Source organism: Nyctibius grandis, chromosome 24 (assembly GCF_013368605.1).
Source record: "Nyctibius grandis isolate bNycGra1 chromosome 24, bNycGra1.pri, whole genome shotgun sequence".
Taxonomy (NCBI): Eukaryota; Metazoa; Chordata; class Aves; order Nyctibiiformes; family Nyctibiidae; genus Nyctibius; species Nyctibius grandis.
In genome coordinates, this window is record NC_090681.1 from 2,492,363 (window position 1) to 2,514,841 (window position 22,479).

Below are 22,479 nucleotides of genomic sequence, written 5' to 3' on the forward strand. Positions count from 1 at the left end.
CCGAGAGCCCGGGGAGCCGCTTCTGCTGCTGGCACAGCCTGGGCATCGCTCCCTGGCTGCTCTCCCAGCGGCCCCGCTCCCCCCAGCGCCCCCATTCCCCTTTCCCTCTAACCCTCAGCTGCCTGGGAGCAGGACCCGGGGTCCGGGGGGGTGGATGACCCCCCCCCAGCTCCCACATCCTCCAGCAGCATCTGCAGCTCCTCTCCGCCTCGGAGAGGGGGAATAAACAGCTCTTGGGGGATGAATAATTTATCAAAAGTCGAGGGAAAAGGCAGGTTTCATCTGCGGGCTCGGGCGAAGGTTTTAATGAGGGATCCTGGGGCAGAGCCCACCAGCACAGCCGCAGCCCCGGAGGCATCTCCCTGTGCCCCTGCGGATGCCGAGCGGGACCCCACGGTCTCAGCACCCTCCTTGAGTGGGTGTCTGCGGGGCCCTGGCGGGGAGGGGGGTCCCCACGATGCCGCTGTGCAGCACAGGAATGGGGAGATGAAAGGATTTAGGGAGGGGGAGGGCCCCCCCGCCTCCCCCCCGCCTCCCCCCCTCCTCCTGCAGTGACGATTCCCCGTCCCTGCGTAGGCAAAACAACGCACGCTCCTAACCCAGATTCGCCGCACAAATAACCCAGCGCCGCCGGGATTTCTGGAAAGGTGTTTTGGGTGTGAAACCCGCGCAGGCTGGAGCAGGCGCCGTCTCCCGGCCGCCCTCGCTCCTCCGGGCTTCAGCACGGCTCGGATCGGCCGGGTTTGCTCTGAGGGTGCCACGAGGGTGGAGCCCGGCCGGTGGCACCGAGCACGGGGTGAGGAAGGGACACGTCACCCTAAAGCCAGCGCCGGGGCGGCTGCATGGCTGAGCCGTGTGTGCCATGCCCCGAGGGCGAGCGGTGCCCGGTGTGGTGGGTGGCAGTGGGGGTGACCGGGGGCATCGTGCCCATTGCCCCGGTGCCCTCGGGGGGCTGGGCTCGCCATGGCCGGGCTTGCGGGGCTGTCAGCCGGGTGGCCCCATGCAGGCAAACACGTGCCAAGCCACCCAACCCGCCCAGGAGCTTTGGGAACGGCACGAGCGGCGTCTGCCTCCTCGGGCGCTTCCCTCATCCCGACGCGTCTGAGGCTGCCGGCTCCGGCGGGACCAGCCCTCCCCTCTCCCCGGCTCTCATGGATTTTGGGGTCCCTCGTGGTGCCAGGACCCACAGCCCCCCTTGAGCACAGCGGCTGCGTTTATCCATCAGTGTCCGCTACGGACCCGGCCGCCTGCTCAAGAGGTGTGAGACCCGCACGGGGGGAGCGAAGAGAGAGCGGTGCCGGCGCAGCGGGCTGGTGCCAGCCCACAAGGACACCGTTTTCTGGTGTCCCCTTTATCCTGCCCGCAGTGCCCCAGCACCGGGCCGGCCCAGCCGCAGCGTTATGGGGCTCCCGGGTCGTGGGGACCTTGTGCCCCCGTTAACAGCCGGTGCTCGTGTCTGCGAGGCCTCGGCCGCTGCGTCTGTGGGCTCAGTACATCCCATCGGCGCGTCAACCCCCCGGGGAATTTGGCTGAGCGCTTCCTCCTGTGCTGCTCTCCCATCCCCGGATCCGGCCGGGCAGGGCCACGGGGTGACACGTGCTCTTTTACGGCCACGTCCCAAGTGTCCAAGAGCAGAGTGTCACCACACCCCGCGCCGTGTCCCACCCCCTCGCTGGACACACTCAGAGAAACAGCCGCCAGGAAGCAGAGGGACGTGTCGGGATGAGATCTGAGAACCCGTGGAGGAGAGATGCCCACGGGGGAGCCGGCTGCGCCGAGACCCCGGGCGAACTGGGGCGACAGGCCCGGCCCGGCCACGTGCGATGCCGCAGGAGCAGCCGCGCTGGCCCGGGGCCGTGGCACCGCACTGCTGCTCGCCGGGTCCCGCCGTCGGTGTGGGGCAGCTGGATCTGCCGTCAGCCGGAGCGGTTTATCCTGCTCCGCTCCTGCCGAGCGGCTGGGGCTGTCCTGCAGCTCAGCCACCCCTTCGGGCTGCTGCTGGTGTCCCTGCCTGTGCCACGGCTGCTGCTGCCTGTGCCATCACTGCTGCTGGTGTCCCTGCCAGTGCCACGGCTGCTGCTGGTGTCCCTGCCAGTGCCACGGCTGCTACTGGTGTCCCTGCCTGTGCCACGGCTGCTGCTGGTGTCCCTGCCTGTGCCACGGCTGCCGCTGCCTGTGCCATCACTGCTGCTGGTGTCCCTGCCTGTGCCACGGCTGCTGCTGGTGTCCCTGACCGCGTCACAGCTCGGGCTGCTGCTGGTGTCCCTGCCTGTGCCACGGCTGCTGCCGGTGCTGGCTCGGCTGGGGCTGGGATGCCTCGCAGCCCCGCAGGTGAGGCCCTGGGCAGCACATGGCTTCGCCAGCGCAGCCCTCCAGCCCTTTCCACCCCTGTCCCCGCTCATGTCCCCCCCGTGCCCTACTCATGTGCCCTCTCTGTGCTCCTGTCACGGCTGCTGGCCCAAATCGATGGGTGCCCTAATTACCCTGGGCCTGGGGGGGGTCCAGAGGACGGGGCAGAGGGGGGGTGTGGGGGGGCGAAGGGGGTGCCCGGGGGGCTGTGCGGGGTGTGGGGAGCTGCGGAGTGGTTTGGGGGCCCCCCTGTGCGATGGGGGTGCGGGGTGGGTCGGGGGGTCCCCGGGGCCGGGCCAGGGGTGCCCGGGGCGGAGGGTGCCGGGTTGGGCTGGAGCAGGGGCGGGCGCCGGGGCCGGTCCCCGGAGCTGTGCGGGGCGGGAGGTGGCCGGGACCCCCCCAGCGCTCCGTGCCGCCCCGGTGGGCAGGGCCGGGCCGGGCCGGGCCGGGCCGGGGGAGGCGCCGCGGCGGCGGGAGCGGCACCGGGAGCGCACGGCGGGGCCGGGAGCGGCGGCGGCGGCACCGGGAGCGCCGCGTCCTGCCCGCGCCGGGACCGGGACCGGGATCGGGGGGTGAGCGGGGCCGGGGCTGCGGGCAGCGGGGAGGGACCGGGGACGGGCGGCGGATGGAGCGGGGAGGGAGCGGGGAAGGGCCGGGGATGGAGCGGGGACGGAGCGGGGAAAGGCGGCGGATGGGGCCGGGGATGGAGCGGGGGGGGAGCAGCATCGGGGCTGGGCTGGGGCTGCGGGCAGCGGCGGATGCCGGCGGGGGGGGGGTGGGGGGCAGGACCCGGGGGGGGGCCCTGGCCAGCCCCGTGCGCCCCCGCAGAGCCGTGCCCGCACCCCGCTGCCTCCCGCACCCCCTGCCCGCGCCGCAGCCCCGGGCTCCAGCCCCCGCAGCCCCGCACGCCCCCGGCCCTGCCGAGCCCCGGGCACTGAGGGTTCCCCCCCCCCAGCCCCGCAGCCCCCCCCGCCCCGCACCCACGGGTCCCCCAAAGGCTGAGCCCCTCGGGGCTGCGGGGGGAGACGCGGTTTTGGGCCGCGGTTCGTTTTTTTGCAGCTTTTCCATGGGGGGTGCATGACTCATGGAATCCTTTCGCCTTTTCTTTCAGTGTGGTTTTTTTTTTGGGTCTCTTTGTTCCTATTTTGCTGATTAAAATGTGATAATAAGGCAAGGCTCCGCGCGATGGAGGCGGCTCCTCTGCCGCGGCACATCGGTTGTAGGAGTCTCTGTCGTTTCATGTGCATTTTTCCTGGTCGAGCTAGAGGACACAATGAGAATTATTTTAAATATGTCTCACGCAAGGTGCTTATTTGCCCAGCGTGTGGACGCGGCACAGCTCGCTCCCTGCGCTCCTCACACAGCCCTACCATTTTCTCCTGACACGATTAATAGGATTTTTAAAGCTGTTCCCACTCAGAGAGGGGGGGAAAACCGCAGGTACAAAGGGCAGAGCCGATGCGATGGCTTCTCGTACCGAGCACAAAGAAATCGGACCCAAAAGGCTGGACTTTGCTTTGTGGGAGCGAGCTGGTGCCGGGGATGCCAGCGCGAGCTTTGCTGGCGGAGGGGTGGCCATGCCACTGTCCCTGTCCCCAGGAGCCCCAGCCGTCAGACCAGCAAGGGGGAAACTGAGGCAGCATTTAGGGGCTCTGGGAGGGCTGATTCACCTGCCCCAGAGGGTGGTTGGGCACAGGCGCGAGGGCAGAGACGTCCGTAGTGGGACGGTCCCTTCTCCATCAACCCCGGTGCCCACGGCGGGGACGGAGCCGTGGCCGGCGGCCCGGTGTCACGCACTGTTTGCTCCTTCCACAGGCTGCTGCCCACGGGGACGTCCTGCCCGCCCTCCTGCCCACCCTCCTGCCCGCGCCCGGGGCCATGTCGTCCTCCGACGAGGAGACCCTCAGCGAGCGGTCGTGCCGGAGCGAGCGGTCGTGCCGGAGCGAGCGCTCGTACCGCAGCGAGCGCTCGGGCAGCCTCTCCCCCTGCCCCCCCGGGGACACCTTGCCCTGGAATTTACCCCTCCACGAGCAGAGGAAGAGGAAGAGCCAGGACTCGGTGCTGGACCCGGCCGAGAGGGCTGTCGTCAGGGTCGCAGGTAAGGCAGCGCCCTGTTGTGCGGTGGGTCCCCCCGAGGATGGGGACATGGGGCTCCCCAGGCTCCCCCCGTGGTGGCCTCGGTGGCCTCGGGGCCATCCCTGTCCCCCGCTGCTCCCCAGGGAGCCTGGGGATGGGTGGGATGGGGAAGGGAGGGCTGGATGTGGCCTTTGGTGGCCCGGGTGGCGGTTCGGCTCTGCGATGGCTTTGTCTCGTGTGGGCAGGGCTGGCGGCGGGTTGTTCATACCCTCAGCACGCTGGGGTTAAGGGATGACTGGGCACCTCCAACGCCCGGGTTGGGTGACATTAAAGTGTCTAATTAAGGACTAAATGGCTCCTTGGTGGAACAATGCCCTTGGCCAGACTCCGGGGAGGAATTTGCCCTGGGAGGTTTGTGATTCCTGCCCGGCTGAGGCTGATGGAGCCGGGACTGCTCCTTCGCCCGTCGGCAACCCCATCGCTGGGGTCATGGGGACGCCCCGGGGTCCCTGCGCTGCTGTGTCGTGGAGGGGACACTGCCCCGTGCATCCCCCCGCCTGCTCCACCACCGGCTGCTGTCCCAGCCCGGGGGGAGAGAAGGGGAGGAGAAGGAGAAACAAAGGCAGGGATGGACCCACTGTGACTGGTGGCTCCTGCTCCAAGCACCAGTTGATGGGGCTGGTGGGGACCATGCTCCAGGGCCACCGGGGAGGGACCATGGAGGGAGGATGGAGGAGCTTTGCTCAAGGTGGTGGCCCTGGTCCTGGAGCTGGGGTTTGCTTCTTCACCCGGGTCAAACGGCTGTTGGGGGCTTTGATCTGCGGCTGCGGGGTCTGGTCCCTTCTCCCCGTGCCCTGGGGGCCTTTGATCTGCTCCTGCCGGGGCAAACGGGGATTCGGGGCCGTGCCGAGGGGCCCCCGCCGAGCCTTGGCCGGGCTGTTCCCGGCTGCCACCCCAAGGGAACCCCGGGGCCCGGCTTTCATCTCGCTGGCAGAGGTGGCACGAGGGCGGTGAGCTCCCGAGGCGCCTGCTCTGCCCTGCCAGCCCCTGCCAGCCCCTGCCAGCCCCCAGCCGACAGACAAACCATCCCCAGCGCTGGGCTCCACGCCCTCAGACTGGGAGCACTGGGGAGTGGGGACCCCAGCATGTCTGCAGCACCCAGCGCATGGGCAGATCCCCCCAGGGCAGGACTGGCAGCGGGGTGCTGGGTGCTGGGTGCCTGCCCTCCCTCCCTGCCAGCCCCGCGCGGGCACGGCGGGGTGCACGCAGCTCGGGCGGGTTGTTGCAGGGATCTCCGGGCAGGAAGAACCAGTTGATTCAAATGATGGTTCTGGAAAACGCGCAGTGTGGGGCTGGGGGAGGCGGACGCGCGGGGTGGGGCCGGCCCTGCCCCGAACACCAGCACCGCGGGGGCTGGGAGGTGGCCGCAGTGTCGGGGCCCCACCGAGCACCCGCAGCTCCAGACCCATCACTGCTCATGGACCAGCCTTGCCCCACGCTGGGGCTCCTGCTCCCCCCGAAAGCCCCATCCCGCTGGGTGCTGAGCACCCTCCTGTGCCCCAGGGCCAGACCCCGCTGAGGCACAGCCATTTCCCCGGCTGCGTCTCTCCCCGGGATGCCGCGCGCTTGTCGTCACGCTGGCTGGATGCAGCCCGTGATGAAAGGGGGGGGGATGGCACCAAATCCGGGCTCACGCAGATTCCCCGTTAAAAACAGCTCCCGAGGTGCTGTCAGACGGTGCTGAGCCGGGAAGAACGAGTTCGGAGACAGTTTTGTGTCACCAAGTTTGAAAATGAGCTTGAGCTAAAATATTGATTTGGATCGTTGCATTATTCAGTGGGGCTGTCTGCAGCGAGCCACCCGCCCCGGTGCCCATCGGGGGCTTGGGGACAGGGGACAACGAGGGGATGTGCCCAAGGGGGGACTGGCACCTCTCGGTGTGCCTGGGGAGGGGAACGGGGCTTGGCTCCCTGGGACCACTGGGGAGGCAGCCCAGAGGTGGGGACAGAGCCTGGGCATCGTGTGGGGCTGGGGAGCCCCATCCTGGTGGCTTTGGGGACACACACGGATCTGGGCTGCTCCTCCTCTGTGGGGTCCGATGGTCTCCGCATCCCTCTGGCCATCAGGGCCAAGGAAAGGAGGACGCGGCCGTGCCCGGGGAGGGGACGTGCCAGCGAGGACCTTGCTGGAGGTGCTGGTGCGGCAGCGCGGGGGGCTGGGACACGCTGGGGGGCTTCTGTGGTGCTGGGCCGGGTCCCCGGGCAGCCCCTGGAGCCGTTGCCCGCTTTGCTGGCATCCCCCTGGCAGGCGGTGGCACAGAGGAGTCGGGGTCGGGGTCCGGCCCTCGGTCCCGCGCCGCTCTGTCTCGCTCCAGCAGCTCGGTGGAGAGGGGGGGGGCTGGGGAGGGGGGAGAAAAGGCTCCTTCGTCCTGAGTCTGTTTGCACTTGAACCTGCCGGGGGTCACGGTCTGCTGGGGGGTACTGGGGGGGCCAAGGGGGTGAGGGGGAGTGGGTGGCACTGGGAGAGGCGCCGCGGGGGCTGTCCAAGGGTTTGAAAAGGCTCCTGGGAGCCCTTTGTCACCCGGGATTGTCACCCGCGGCGCTGGCAGCGGCTGCGCCTTGGCCGAGATGAGCCCGAGCAGCACCCGCAGGGCCGGGGAACAACCCCCCTCCTGCTCCAGCCCCTCGGGGGCCGCAGGGGCCGGGGGCAGGTTTGGGGCAGCTCTCCCGGTGCCCGGGGCGGCACTAATGGGCACACGGGGGCTGGCGCGGGTCACCCCTGTCCGCGGGAACACGGGTTTGGGTCGGATGGTCTGTGCTGCCGGGCACCCGCGCTCCGTGCGACATTAATTACTTCTCCTAATTAAGGTGCCATGGTGAAGGGGAGATGCCCCCAAAGCCGGGGCGAGGGGGGTGATGTGTGTAACCCCCCCCAGGCCGGGGCTGTGGGAGGAGGAGGAGGAGGAGGATGATGGTGGCGGTTGGTGCCGGTGGCCCCTCGCCATCCCCCGGCGGGGTGCGGGGTGCAGCCCCGGGAGGTTTGGGGGGGCCCTGGGTGGTGGTGGGTGGGGGGGGACACACGCGGTGGCTGGGCTGAGCGGGATGGGGTTTTTCTCGCCGCCATGGTTACGGGGCTGGCAGAGCCCCCCCCTCCGGTTGCCACGGCAACGGCGCAGCCGGGGTGAAAAAGCAACATCTTGCGGTGGCCAAAAAAGGCCGGGATTTGCCCCGGCGAGTGGGGGGGCCAGGGCTGGCCGGGGGGGGCTGGATGCGGCCTCGGGGCGCGGTGAGGGGCTGCGCTGGGGGCTGAGCGGGGCTCCCGGGCTGACGGCTGGGGCGGGAGCGGGACCCCCCTGTCCTGGTGGGCAGCGGGACCGGGGCCAGCTGAGGGCTCCTCCTCTGGGGTGCACTGAGGAGCACTGGGATGTGGTGGGATGCACTGGGGTGCACTGGGATGCACTGGGATGCACTGGAGTGTACTGGGATGCGCTGGGATGCGCTGGGATGCAGTGGGATGTGCTGGGATGCACTGGGATGCGCTGGGATGCACTGGAGTGTACAGGGATGCACTGGGATGCGCTGGGATGCACTGGGATGCAGTGGGATGTGCTGGGATGCGCTGGGATGTCCTGGGATGTGCTGGGGTGCACTGGGGTGCACTGGGGTGCACTGGGATACAGTGCTCTGAGCACTGTGGGAAGCAGTGCTTTGGTTGCACAGGGTGCACTGGGAGCTAATGCCCTTGTTGCACTGGAAGATGCTGGGATGCACTGGGCTGCAGCACTATGGGTGCACTGGGATGCACTGGGCTGCAGCACTATGGGTGCACTGTGATGCACTGTGATGCACTGGGCTGCAGCGCTCTGGGCTCACTGGGATGCACTGGGATGCACTGGGCTGCAGCGCTCTGAGCTTACTGCGATGCACTGGGATGCACTGGGCTGCAGTGCTCTGGTCTCACTGGGAGGCACTGGTTGCCACTGGGGAGCCCTGGGGCACGGCGCTAGGCGGCAGGGATGGCGCTGGGAGGCCCCGGCGCCACGGGTGGCCCCGCCTGGGCGGTGTCACCTCCCGGTGTCGCCCCGGGGGGCCCCGGTGTCCCCCGCGCCGCCGCCAGGGGTCGCGGCGGGGCTGGGGCGGGTTTGGGGGGCGGGGCCTATGCGGGGGGGCGTGGCCTCACGGGGGCGGGGCGTATGTTAATGAGCGTGTCCGTGTGGGCGGGGCCGGCGGCGGGCGGCGGCGCGGGCGGAAGCGGAGCGGGCGCAGAGCGGCCCAGGGCGCCGCGCCGGGAGCTGCGCCGAGGCCGCCGGCACAAAGGCCGCCATGGCCGGGTACGTGCCGGGGCTGCTCCCGGCCAACCGCAGCCAGGAGAAGGAGTTCGTCCAGGCCTACGAGGACGTGCTGGAGCGTTACAAAGGTACGGCCGGCGGCGGGGGCCCGGTGCGGGGCCTGGAGCGGCGGCGGGGCCGCCCCGCTGGGGCCGAGCCGGTGCCGGTCCCTGTGCTCACGGCCGGGGGATGGTTGGGGTGAGCATCCCCGGCGTGGGGTGCCCGGGGTCCGGGTGTCCCTGTATCTGAACTGTGTGGGGTGCCCAAGGGATGAGTGGCCCTGGTGTCCCCGGTGTGGGATGTCTGGGGTCCCTGTGTGGGCTGCTCGGGGGCTCAGTGTCCCTGTGTAGGGTTCCTGGGGTCCCTGTGTCCCCTCCATGGGGTTTTTAGGGCCCTGGTGTCCCTGCATGGGGTTCCTGGGGTCCCTGTGTCCCCTCCATGGGGTTTTTAGGGCCCTGGTGTCCCTACCTGGGGTTCCCGAGGTCCTGGGGTTGCTGTGTCCCCTCCATGGGGTGTCTGGGGCCCTGCTGTCCCCACATGGGGTGCCCGGCATCCCAGCACCCCACCCTGCTGCTCAGAGCACCGTGACACCCATCATCCCTGTGCCCTGGGATGGCATGAGGTACGTGGGGACCCACTGTCCCCATCCCCGCTCTGGCTGCCCCGGTGTTCCCGTAGCCCCCCACGGGGCCGGGCTCCCTCTCCCTGCACCCTCGCTGGGCAGGGCCGAAGGGCTGCCGCGGTCCCCAGGCCGCCGTGCCGGTGCCGGTACCGGCAGTGAGTGTGCAGTTTTGATGTCAGCGGAGTTGTGTGCGTTTCCATTCTTCTTATTATTTTTTTTTTTTCCTCCTTGCTGCAGAGACAGACTTGTCTGGGAGCCCAGCTCCCAGCCCCACAGGGCTCCCAGCGCTCTGGTTTGTAAGTTTAGCAGCCAAGTCTCTTTTAAAATGCGGATGGCCGAGCCGAGAGGAGCCAGGCGCTCGCGGCGTCCGTTTCCTTTTCCTTTCTGCCTGCAGAGAAAGGGGAATAATGGATTCCCCGGCTCCCCGATTCACGGGGTGCCACTCAAACCTCCCAGAGGTGGGAGCAACGCGCAGCCTCGCTCAGCGCTCACAGGGAGCGGGGAATAAAAGCCTCTTCGGGCGCCTTGGAAAGGCGCTGCATAACGTGACTCAGGCTCGTCCAAGTACTTGAGAAACTTTTATTAATCAAAAGCCCCTTTGATGTAGTTGCGTTGAGCGTGGAGACGCGGAGGAAACGGTGCGGCGGGTGCCAGCGGCTGGCATGGCAAGGGCTGTCGTTTGCATTGGTTTTGCTTTGTTCCAAAAAAGAAAATGAAATTACAGTGCCTGTCCGTGCCGGTCCAGCTGGAGCAGCACCGGGCGGCGGTGCCAGGCTGGGCCGCCCTCGCCTCGTGCTCTGGCTGTCGGTGCCTTTGCTGAGCGGCCCGGTTCCCCCCAGGAAGGAGGGTTTTTCAGGTAATGCCTAATTTCTGCTCTGGGTTAGGGTAGAAAGCTGGTACTTGCTCGGAAATACCCTGCTGGGTGGTGTTTGATCTTCTTTGGTGTAAGGGAAGTGAGTGTTTATATGGTATAAAAGCTTTCCTTCACCTTCGACCCCTTCCCAGCTCCCCACCCTTCCCAGGACATCCCAGTTTGGGTCGTTGGGCTCCGAGCGGGTGGATGTGTTGTCTCTTCCCTGCTTTCCCCCACTGCAGCTCCTGTAAACCCTTGTTTTTTTCCTGTCCGGAACAAGTTTTCCACTGGTTCGTCCCCTCCTCCTCTTAATGCTGCAAAAATGGAGAGTTTTCACCGAGATGTGACTGCTGGGGGCTGAGCCGCGTGGGGAGACCTGTGGGGTCAGTGTCCGGCTCATGGTGGCCACCCCGTACCCGCTGCACCCGGGACTTGGCGCTGGCTCGTGTCGTCAGAGGGCACGGAGGACGCTTGGCGCTGCTGAAGCTGGGTTGCAGATGCCTCCCTGCCTTTCTGTTAGACAGCTCCACGCTAAAATAGCCTCAAAAAAATCAATCTGAGCAGTGGGGCCTCCACCGTCGAGCAAGCCGGGGCAGGTCTGGAGGCGAGGAGATCAGCGGCACGGGAAGGGTCCCGGAGCCGGCGCAGCGAGCCTCGAATCCTGCCCTTCTCTGCCGAGCAGGGGTTAACGCGCTGGCAGATCCCCGTCATCTCTTTATAAAAACACCCACCTTAGGCAGAGGAGAGCTGCCTGCGGAGGGGCCGGGGTGCCGGGTAGGTGTGCCGCATCGCTGCGGCACCGGTGCTCGCCGGAGGAGGTTGACGTGGGTGCTGCGGGGGCACCCGGTGCTGGGTGCTGCGTGATGCTGTGCCCCGGTCCCATGGTTGAGCAAGAGGATGGGGTCAAGGTGGGGATTTGGGGGGGTGTAGGTGCCAGTGCCGCCTCGCAGCGCTTGGAGCATGGCAGAGCCGCCCTGACCGTGGCTTCCTTTGGCTCCTGGCGTCCTTGGGGGGCACAGCACCCTCTGGGTCATGCTGTCCCGAGCAGAGCCCGGCACCTGCAGCTGGAAGGTCTCCAGCGCCAAGACCTTCAACCTTCACCAGTGTGGCCCAGTTGAAAGCCAGAGGACCGGTTTCCCAGGGAGGCACGGCGTGGGGCGGCTTCCAGCCCCGCTTGCCTCATCGCTGGATCGCGGTGCCGCGGCACATGCCGGGACGTGCACTGTGGGTGCCGGTGAGATGATGGTGGCAGTGCGGGGGGTGAGGGCCGAGCTTTTGGGGACCCCTCTGCCCACTGCTGCTGTGGCAGAGGGCTCCGGGCAGGAGGGGACGCCCTGGTCCGTCCTCCTGCGGGGCTCAGCGTCCAAGGGCTGCTCTGCGTTCCCCTGCTGTGTCCTCCCATCGTGGTTTGGGGGCCGCTGACCCTCTGTGCCCCTGGGAAAGCAGGAGCTGGAGCACGACCCCGCGCTGCAGCAGCCCCCGGGACGGCAGCGCAAGGGTGCAGGCAGCGCTGCCAGGCTCCGTGCAGGGTCACGCTTTCCCTGCTCAGAGCACTGTAAACATTAACTAATCAATCTCGGTGAAATCCGTTCTTTTTGACAATTAACTCTTTTTTGGGATCAGGAGCAGAAACGTGGAACTGTGGTGTGCAAGAAACCCTTTCCCAGCCCTGGTGCTGTCTCTGCCAGCTCTGTGGTGCCCGGCACGTGGCGTGGCTTGTTTGGACTGGGACAGCACGGGATGGCTTGTCACCTTGTCTGCCTAACCTGACTGCTGTTAGGGAGGGGACAACCTTCCCAGGGACTGGAGGAGACCCTGGGGTGGGCAGAAGAGGTGTGAGACCCTTGTGTAAATGAACCAGAGCTGTTGGACCCCTCCTTGTGGGGCTGGAGCCTTCATGGGGGTGGGCAGCAGTCCTGGCCATGCCAATCTGTGAAGAAACTCTTTTTTTTTTTTCACTTGTCTCGTGTGCTGTAAGAAATACAACTAGAGGTGTCTGGACCCCAGCGCTGGGGTCCTGGGGCTTGAAAACCCCCGGCCACGGGTGCCCGGTTGCTGCAGGCGAGTGGCTGTGCCAGCCTGGCAGCACACGCGGGGCCAGGATTTCATCCTGCGAGGGTAAACATCATCCCTGGGCGGTGCTGAGCGGGGCTGCACGGGGCCTCTGCGGTCTGCGGGAGCGGTGACGGGGCCAGCGGCGTGGCGGTGACTCCTCGCTGGGGGAGAGGAAGCCTTTCTTCCTCTTCATCGCCTGGGAGGAGGGGGTTGGATGGAGAGTCCCTGGCTTGGGGAGGCTGGAAGCCATCGGGCTTTCCATCATCGGGCCGGTCAACGCTGATTTTTTTGGGACGCACGTGGCAGTCGCTGGCTTCCCTGGTACAGGGGGGATCCAGAGAGTGAGGGGGGCTCGAGAAGGCAGCAGGAGCCTGGGGCTGCCACGGGGGACGGCCAGACCTGGGTGTCCGAGGTGCAGCCTGGCGCAAGGTGCTGTTTGCCCGGTGTTTGTTTTGGCCGACGGGGAAATGAAGTTGGTGGTTTTTCAGGTGAGAGGATCCACCCCGCCTCACCCAGCCGGCTTTCTGCTGCCTTCACGGTGGAGTCATCGCCGTCCCGAGCGCCCAGCGGTGCCTCCCAGCCTGGGCTCGGTGTGTGCTACCCCCCCGCAGCCCACTGGCAACCCTAGAAGCGATTGCAGTTGCCATCGCCGTCCCGGCACCCCACTAATGAACCGGGACGGTGGCCGAGCCCTGCTCGGCTGCTTCTCCTGATGTACGCGGAGAGCAAAGCCCCCGGGGGGAGCTGGGGTGGTGGGTGCCCGTGTGAGGTGGCCGCATCCACGGTCCCTCCCTGGCACGGGCACGAGGACGTGGCTCCCGCCGGTGCACGGTGCCGTGCCGGGAAGCTTTGATCCCGTTCCAGCATCCGCCTTGCCGCGGAGCCGAGCGGGTGGGGAGGGCTCGCGCTGTTCCCTCGCTCCTCTCCTCGGCACTGCCTGCACGCGTTCCCGTCGGAGCCTTTTCCTTCCCGGCTCATGCTTCGGGGCGAGACCGGAGTCTTTGACCTCCGTCTGCTGGGTTCTGGCCAACCTCCTTTCCAGGCTCGTCTCGCTGGTGTCAGCTAAGTTTAGACTGCTCTGGACGTACCGTGGCTGATGCCAGCGGCACGAAACCTCCCCGGGGGAAGTAGAAAATGAGGTTTTATTTAAATTTAAAGTGTCTTAACACCGTTGTTTGAATACCAGGGTGATAAGTCCTTTTGTATGCGCCTAAATCCAGGCTGTGGGAGCAGCAGAGGATTTCAGTTTCCAGTTTCTCCTGTCTTGGCGCGGGGAGAAGCTGCACCGGGGCTCGAGGTGGGTGTGAAGGAGCTGCTCTGTGCTGGGGCTGCCCCAGTAAAGCCATTTTTTGCTCCATCTCTTCTCCATGGTGGGGCTGGGAGCCCTTCCTGGGGCTGGGGGCTCAGCCTGGCTGCTGCGGCCGAGCTGGGTCCTGCACGGGTGGGTGCTGGCGAGCAGGGCTGGCACCCGGGGTGGGATTTGCAACCACTCAGCCTTCGGCATCGCAGCGGCTCCTGCTCGAGGAGGGTGACCGGGGCCGTGTCGGTTTGAATCCATCGTGTCTCTGGGCAGGAGCACAAATGCATTCGCATTAATATTCCCCGGGGATGGTTTCCATGAGCAGGCTGGGATGTGTGCCCGTGGCAGGGGAGCGTGGGCAGGGCTGGCTGATGCCTGGTGCAGGCTCTGCACACCCCGGGGGCACAGGGACCGTGGGGGACGCCATCTCCTCAGGCCATCGTGGTGGCACCACGCTCCTGGAGCTCAAATCCAGCCCTCTGTGCGGCTCGGCTGTACCCAGGGCATCGCTGCCGCGGGAAGCTCTGCACCGTGCAGGGATCCTGGCAACGCCGGCTGTGTTCTCCAGGGTGGATGAGGCAATCGCTGCCCGCGGGGCCAGGCGGAGCAGCGATGGGTGTGATGGCACACCGGGGACGTGGTGGGAACCCGAATTTCTGGGGCTGGTGGTAGCCATCACCCACGACATGCCCCCTTGCCCAGCATGGCGGTGCGGAGCCAGTTTTCATGGGTCTGTGGGCAGCACCTACAAACTGGCTCCTCTCCACACCCCGACTGGTTGCTCACACCTTTCTCATCCCGTCGGAGGCTGTGGGTGGGGTGGGAACCAGCAGAGCCGCTGCTGGGTGGTGGTGGGAGAGCGGAGGGTGGAGGCAGGGTGCCGGTCCCCCTGGCATGGGGAGGAGAGCGGCTTCCTGGCAGCTTTTGCCCGACAGCGTGGTCTCCGTCCTGCATCCCAAGGCTTGCAGCATCCCTGCTGGGTGCTGCCCTTGAGCTCCCCCTTCTCCTTCTGGATGCTCTTTCTTGAGGCTCGCTGGAAGCTCCAGATCTGATGTCTCGGTGCTGCCTTTGTCCAGGGGGTCCGGGCCCACTGCTGGGGTCTGGGGGTGTTCAAACAGCCTCCAGCTTGGAGAGGGAAGCTGCCCAGGAGGTCCCCTGCACGGCAGCGCTGGCAATGCACGGAGGATACGTGTGTTAATAAGCCGGGAAGTTTCGTTTCCAAGCTCATGTTGTGGGTTTTTGTGTGTCTGGATGGATCCCACCCGGCTTGGGGGCTGGGGAGGGGGATCCTCCGGCATCGGCTTCCCGAGGAGATGTGTGGTGGGGCTGGGAGCTCAGATCTGATGTATGTCTGGCTGCGGACATGGTGAAATGAGTCCTCAGATGTGATCGGAGATGTGTGCCCTGCCCTTGGGTGAGATAAGCCCAGCGATTCCTGCAAGGGGGGAAGCGGGGAGGGTTGATGGGCAAGATGGTTTGGGAGATTTTGGGTGAGAAGCGGGATGCTCATCCTGGCAGGACGGGCCGGGGTTCCCTCTGACGGCGCCGGGGAGAGCCTGGATCCATCGGTACCGGCAGCGGTGAGACGAGTCAGTCTGCAACGAGCGTCCTGTGTCGGTGCCGGGGGTGCCCCTCTGCCACCCCCTGTTTGTCAGCGATCTGGACCAGTGATTTCAGGGCGCTGGCTGGGCGCTGCCAGGACACAGCCACATTTTTTTGCCGTTTCCCTGTGCGTGACACGCTGCATTTCCATTTTTCATTTCCTGTTTGACCCCGTTTCCCTCCGGTGAGTCCAAGCCTGCTGGCGCAGACACGGGGCTGGTGCTGTGCCCGTGTGCTGGCAGCAGCCGCCTGCCCTCCCCTGCTCGGACCGAGCATTTTTTACTGATGCTGAGGAGCTTTGCCAGCCTCTTGCAGGTGATGGGTGCTGTGTTTTGCACCTCCACGGCACCTTCGTGGGGCTTCTCCTCTCCCAGCCTCTGCTCTTGAGCTCTGCTGGGACCCCTGTCCCCTTCCTCGAGCTCTACCGGGGCAAGGGCAGAGTCCTGGCGCGGTTGGGGCAGAGCCAGCCCTGCCCTGTCCTGCTCCCGTCCAAGCCCTTGCTCTGCCCTTGCTGCCTCCCAGCCGGCTGCCCCGCCACAGAGCTGCACCTTGGTCCCGGTGGGATGTTTGGCTGACTTCTGGTCGTGTCAAATAAGGGTGTAACTTCTCTCTTGGTTTTTGTTAATCGCTGTTCCACGTCCGTGGTGGCCTTTCAGAAGTGCTTTTGCCAGCAGCTTGTTTTTCCCTGCAGGAAACTGTATACAAGGGCTCCCGTGGCAGCGAGATTCGCCTTGACCTTGGGCAGTTTTGCTACAAGAGCCGTCCTGGTAAAACTACCCCGCGGGAGTTTTCCATGCGGAGCGGGGCCAGGCCGCCTCTCCAGCCCCCCATCCTGCACTGCGCATGCTGCCCCGCCAGCTAATTAGCATGAATTAGCATCCCCTGCACCCCTTCCCTGGTTGATGTGAGGATCACTGGGGACAGCTGGTGTGGCCGTGGCCATCGTGGTGTCCCCGCCAGGGTGGTGATGGTGCAGCCGTGCCGGTGAGGATCTAAAATAAATGCTTCCCGTGCCGCTGCCGTGGGTCACACGGCCGTGCCCTGGCTCTGCCAGCGTCCTTGGCGTGGTGGGAATGTCCTCGGCCCCGCTGTTGGCCGTGGTGGGGAAGGACAGCGCAGTCCCCTGCCGTCCCCCCACTTGTGAGCAAAGTCCCCCGCTGGGGCAATGCCCCAGGGACAGCCACGGCGCAGGAGGTTTAATAACAGGCGGCTCCAGACGCTGCACGTGGACAGATTTCATCCTCTGCGGCTGTTTGGGATGCTTCTCGTTCTTGCTGCGGAGGGCAGTTGCTGGGCTGGGAGATGCTGGGATTCCTCGGCGGGCTGAGAGCGCAGTGGCTGTGCCGGGAGCTGGGGGGTCCCCCCCGGCTCCCCACTGGCCCCAGTGGGCTGATGGGGCCAGCTGGAGCGATCCTCCCTGCTCCGGGGATTCCTGGCGTTCCTGGCAGGGAGAGGGAGCTGGGATGCTTGTGGATGGGGTCTGGCGGCGTCAGACCTGCTTCCCCTTAACCCCCTCAGGACGGGAGGAGGGAAGCGCCCTTCTCCCCATCGCTGTGGGGTTTGGGGGGGCCCGGCGGGTGTCAGGGGGCCCAGGCTGCCGTCCCGCCCCGCTGACCTGCTCTGGTGTTAGGTGGTGCGTTAGGGAGCGGGGTTACCCTCATCACCCTGGGGGTGCAAAGCCATGGTGGGTGCTGGGGGGGAGAGCCGGGGTGCTGGGGGGGCCAAGGCTCTTGTCTCCCTCCTGCTGCAGTGATTTTGGGGCAGCAGCCTGCTGACTGTCCCACCAGTGCCTGGTCGCTCCCCTTTGCTGGGAAGGGGAGGATGGAGATCAATAAAAGGGGGACGCTGGCAGCGCTGCCCGTTCCCTGCGCTGGGCTCTGCGCGCTCGGCTCCTGGCGCGGGGGTGACGGAGGGGAAGGGGACGGTGCCCCTCCATGGGGCTGGCCCTCGCTTCCTTCCCACAGCCCCTTTGTCAGCAAGAAGTTGGGTTTTTTTTTCCTTTTTGTTACTTTAGAGGAAAATTCCATTGTGCTATTTTTAGTGGTGACAACTTGGCTTCTCGCAACAACTTTATTCTGCTCCCGGCCCTGCCGGCAGGCGCGGGGGGATGGATGTCTGCGGAGCGGCCCCACGATGCTGGGGTGGCAGCCGGGCTGCGGGGTGCTGCCATCACCTGCTGCCATCGCACCAGGAGCCTCCAGCTCTGACCTTGCCCGTGAACCATAGATGGGGTCAGCTCCCTCTCACCAGGACGAACGGGCACCCGCTCCGGGTGCTGGGGACCCACACGTCCCCCGGCGCCCGGGCAGCAGCTCCCTTTGATGGCAGTGGGTCCTCCGGGTGTCACCTCCATCCCACCCAAGCCTGGTCGTGGGTGCGGAGGGCCCTGGTGTGGGGGGCACCTCGCCACGTGCCCCGTGTTTCACTCCCGGCGCGGTTTTGGCCCCCTGGTTCCCAGCAGACAGCTGTCAGGGACACGAGCGGCAACTGGCCCCTGGGGTTTGCTCTGCTCGGGAAGGAAAGCGATACCCCAGTGTCCGTCTGTCTGCAGAGATGCCGCGGAGCAGGGCCCTGCGTCCCCCTCGGGAGTCGCTTGGATGGGCAAAATGGTTTTATTAATGTTTTTGTGGATGATGTGGGGCATTGCCGTGGGATGCTGCTTGCGTTGGGAATGGGCGGATCTGCTGCTCCTGCGCACGGTGAAGGAGACGGGGGTTTGTGTGCCGGTACCTGCGGACAAGGGGAATCTCCTCGCCACGGGGAGCTGCTGCCCCCAGTTTCTGGGGGGTGATTTGGCTCGTGCAGCACATCCTCGTGCTGGTTCCTCTCCTCTCCCTCCGGCGAAGCTCGGTGCGGGTGTGCCAGGACGGCTCTGCCGGGAGGTGCCGGAGCCCAGGCGGGCGCATCCTGCACCGGGCGCTGGGTCTTGCTCAATGTGCTGGGATCCTTCCGGAGAGGCCGTGGGTTGATACAGGGAGAACGTGATCCGGCACCATGACAAGCGTGTTTCAACACCACTGCTGATGGTATTATTTATTATTTGATTTGACAGAAGTTCTGGGACGTGCCTGGTGGGCGCCAGTCCTGCTGAAGGGCAGCGAGGAGCGGGGTGGGCGCTTGGATCCCCTCGGATCACGCTGGGCTGGTTCCTGCTGCCAAAAATTCCTTTAAAACGAGTAAATCTGCTTCTCGGCTTTGTAAGCGCCTCTCTGCCAGTGTGGGGTGAGCAGGGGGGCAAAGGCAGGAGGGACCTGGCCCCCACCTGCTCCTGGGTCTCTCCTGACCCTTTTTCCCAGCACTTTTAAGGGATTTTCTGGTGGCTTCTCCCAGGCTGGTGGCCTGGTGTCAGAGTCACCAGGGCGGCTTTATCTCCGTCCCACAAGGACAGGGACCCTGCGCTCTGCCCACTGACTGCGTTTTCCCCGTCCTCTGCCTGCAAGTCTTAAAGCCTGTTGGGTTTTTTCCTTCCCCTCCCAATTCCCTCGAATGTGCTCCGTGCTGGAAATATCCCTGGGACATACAATCCCTGAAAGCTCCGGCGCGGAGAGGGGGGGTAAGGGATGCCGGGAGCCCTGATGGTGCGGGGCTCTTGCTGGTAGCACTGGGCTCATTTGCAATAAAGGGGGGTGGCCTCAGCCCTGGGAGGTTTTAATGCCCTTCATCAAATAAGGAAACGCGAGGGCTGCGCCGCAGCTGGGCTCGCCGGTGGTCAAAGGGCGACGGCGGGGCTGCCGAGCCGGTGACGGCGGCTGGGGCGTGTGGGCTCCCCGATGCCGCCCAGCTGAGGAGCAGGCTGGGTTCAGCTGGAAAATGAACTTGGAGAAGTACAAGAAGTTCCTGGATGGACTCGGCACCCTGAAAGGTATTTGTGACCCTCTGCGGTGTGGAGGGAGGCTGAGCTGCTCCGCAGCCGCCTCCTCCCAGGGCTCCCGCAGCGTGCGACCATCTGCCATCGATCGCTGATCGAGGCAAATCGAGTCCCCCCGGGGATGTCGAGGAGTCTCTGTCTTCCCTTGGAGGCGGCTGGGAGGGGTGGTGCTTTCCACGGCTCCGCTTCGCTTCCCTCTTTTGTCTTTTATTTGGGTTTTGAGCGGTGTGTCGGGGCACAAAGCGAGCGCTGGGGCAGCCCCGAAGCAGCGCGGGGAGGCAGGGGAAGCTGCTTTGCAATTAACAACTGGAAAAGAAATCGAGCTCAAAATCCTGCTCAAGGGAGAGGAGCCAGCTGCCGCTCCGGGGCTGATCCGGCCCCGGTGAGGGTGTTCTCACCTGCGTGGGTCCCACCACCCATGGCGTGGGTCCCGCCGGCCATGGGTGCGCGGTGGCACCTGGGTGCAGATCGGTGCTCTTTTCCCCCCCCTGCTTCTTTCCAAAGCTCTTTCCCGATGCTCTGCCCTCTCCCGCCTCGCGGGCTGTCCCCGGAGAGCCGCCTGCGACACCCGATCGTGCTGGGCCAGCCCCTGGCAGGTGGCTGGAGGCCGGCGGCCGTTGTCCCCACCGCAGCCGGCAGCGAGCCCGGGCTGGGGCACAGGGCAGCGGGAGAGCAGCTCGGTTTACCTGGCGCTCGGCTGCAGCAGGAGGAGATGCTTCCCTCGCTTTTTCCCTCCTTCCTTCCTTTATTTTTTCCCCTCCCTGCTGTCAGCGGAGCTTTTTTGCTCTGAGACTCCCAGCCGGCCTCATCCTGCTGCCGACAGGGACTGGGGTTTGCCTGCTCAAAGGAAGGCGGAGAGGCAAGCAGGAGGCACCCGGGATGCCGTCGCCTGTCATCTAATAACACTCCTATTGCCTCGCCACGGCTGGGCTCCACCAGCTGAGCCCGCTCTATAACAAAGGTGAATCAATTCAATGTTTAATTTAGCAGGGAGCCAAGGGAGTTGTCACCCGGCGGGCCGGCAGCCTCCCCACCCTCCCGTGCCGCTGCCGGGGCTGACACAAAGGGTTAACCTCGCAGCTCTGCGGCTGACAGCTGCCCTGACTTATCGCGTCCGGGAGTCCTATAATTCACTTTCTTATGCTGGCGCGGTGTCCATCATAAATTTTTCCTGAGCGTCGTTGCAGCTGGCACTGGGAATCAATGTACAAGGAGCCCCGAGTCGCCGTGTGCCGGCTGGGTGTGCCGCGCTGTGCCGGTGGCCAACTCCGTCCCGTGGCCACACTCATTCCCCTCTGCAGCCGGAGCACGGATGGGTGCTGGGCTTGGGTGCCAGTGACCCCCCCCTCTGCGTTTTGGGGCCGCTGCTAAAGCGCCCGCGCTCGTGCGGCGGTTTCAGGCTCTGTCTCCAGCTGCAGCTCGGCAAATTCCCCTCCTGCCTGCGAGAACGAGGTGCCGAGGAGCCGAGCTGACATTATTAATAGCGTTTACAAGGTGCCTGGCTGCAGGAGCTGCTCTGGCAGCCTTCCCCCCTCCAGGTGCTGCCCAGAGCCCTGCCGGGAGCGCTGGCTGCCTGCGCCGGCTCCCGCATCCCGGCGCTCGGGGCACTTGTGAGGCTGTAACAGGAATGCAAAAACACGGGTGGTGAGTCCCCAGGAAGCCAAATCTGCAGTTTTTGGTCTGTTTTGCAGCCCCAGCGAAGCCTGCCCTTGAGCTGCGGCGCTGGACAAAGCTGGAGGAAGGGAAGGTTTTATGGCTGGAGAGGTTTCTTTTCCCCTCCGCCCCCCCATCTCTGTTCATCTCCCCAGGGAGGTGGAGGCAGCAGCGGATATTGGAGCTGGGAGCATTTCATATGTAAATGCCCGTGTGTGTAAGCCCAGGCCCCTGACCCCCGGCGCGGTGCCAGCATCCATCGAGGTGCCAGCATCCATCGCTGCCAGCCCCATGGGTCCGGGCGAAGGGCTTGGAGAGCATCGCGGTCCCCGCGATGGGATGAGGCTGGGAGGCCCTGCCAGATCCTGGGGGACAGAGGATGCTGCTCCGGGCCGGACCCTGCCCCAGCAGGTTGGGGGTCACCCGGCCTTTCCACACACTCTCCATCTTGGGTTTCCCGGGGCAGCGGATGTCACTGCCCAGAGGTGACGAGAGCCTCGGGCTCGGCTCAGGAAACCCATTTAATTACAAATTTAGTGCCGGATCAATTTTACCGGCGGCACGAGGATGGCTGGTTTCACTTTCCGAGGAGTTTGTTGTTTACTTGGCAGCCAGATAAAATGCAGCATCTTCCCGGCCCGTTCCCGTGTGTGCTGGCTAATCTCCCGGCTCCATCTGACCTTGTCACTGCCACGTGTTTTCCCCAGGGGAACCAGGCTCAGATTTTCCCCGCGGCCAAGCAGCCGCGAGTGGGTCCGTGCTGGTTCCTCCTGCCCCTGTAGCGTGCATGTGCCCAGCTCTGCTATTAAAAAAGGGGTTTTTTTAGACGTAATGTGCTGGGGGGGGATCGGAGGAGGAGGCAGGAGCAGCATTCTGCCGTGGCGTGTGCCATGGCGTGTGCCAGAGCCGTGCCACGGCCTGTCCCCGTGTGCCGCCGTCGCCATTTGCTTTCGTGCCGTCACGTGGTGGTTCCCCGAGGAGCAGCCCGGGCCGGCGCTGCCCAAGGTGGCCGGGCACGATAAGAGATCCAGGGCCACCATCTGCCCTGGCAGCCGCGGGTGGAGGCCCTGGTGGATTTTGGTTGCTCCGGCTCTCCCTGCCCTGTCTCCCCATGCACGGGGAGGAGGATGCGGCCGATGCTCCCAGGGAAGGGTGGGTGCTTCTCCAGCACGGCCACCATGTGGGGTGCCCCCTGGGAGGATGGGGGGACTTGTGGGCCGTGCCCTAACTGAGGATCCTCGGCCATTTGCAGCTCTCCCACTGCAGCCTCATGGTGCCAGAGGTGGTTTATGCTCCAGAAAGTTCCATCTGAGCCCTCTGAAGAGCATCTGATGGGCTTGGGCCAGGCTGGTGGGATCCAGCAGACCTGATGCTGCACAGGTGCTTGGACGAAGCAGCCAGAGCAACGTTAGAACTGGATTATTTCATTTGTTTTTTTAATGGGGATTAAGTTTCTCTGCGGGAGAGCAGGTCTCTAGGGAACAGAGGTTTCAGGCTCTTGCCTTTCCCTGTTTGGTTTGTTGTTTTTTTTTTTATTTTTAATCCCAAATTCCTCTCTGCTGCTGCATGCCAAGGCCGGCCCGGCCAAGAGCTGGTGGCAGCGGCTGGGATGAAGCGTTGCTTCAGAGCAAAGCCCCGGCTGAGCGCACGGGAGCGTTCACACCCCGGGCAAGTGAACGGGGAAGGACCGGGGCCACATCCTGACCCTGGGCAGGCGCAGGGTGCCGTGGGGAGGGAGCCTGGGTGCCCTGCTCCCTAGCCCTGGCTTCCTTGG

General features: G+C 65.5%; 1 protein-coding gene across 1 annotated transcript in view; it reads left to right on the plus strand.

The window, feature by feature from the left end:
• Positions 1-8,680: 8,680 nt before the first annotated feature.
• The window catches only part of MACF1 (microtubule actin crosslinking factor 1), a 133,427-nt gene continuing 119,628 nt past the window's right edge, over positions 8,681-22,479 (plus strand). The window contains exon 1 of the mRNA XM_068417751.1: positions 8,681-8,841. Coding sequence (XP_068273852.1) covers positions 8,748-8,841 — 94 coding nt within the window. The 5' untranslated portion in view covers positions 8,681-8,747. The remainder of the gene's footprint in view (positions 8,842-22,479) is intronic.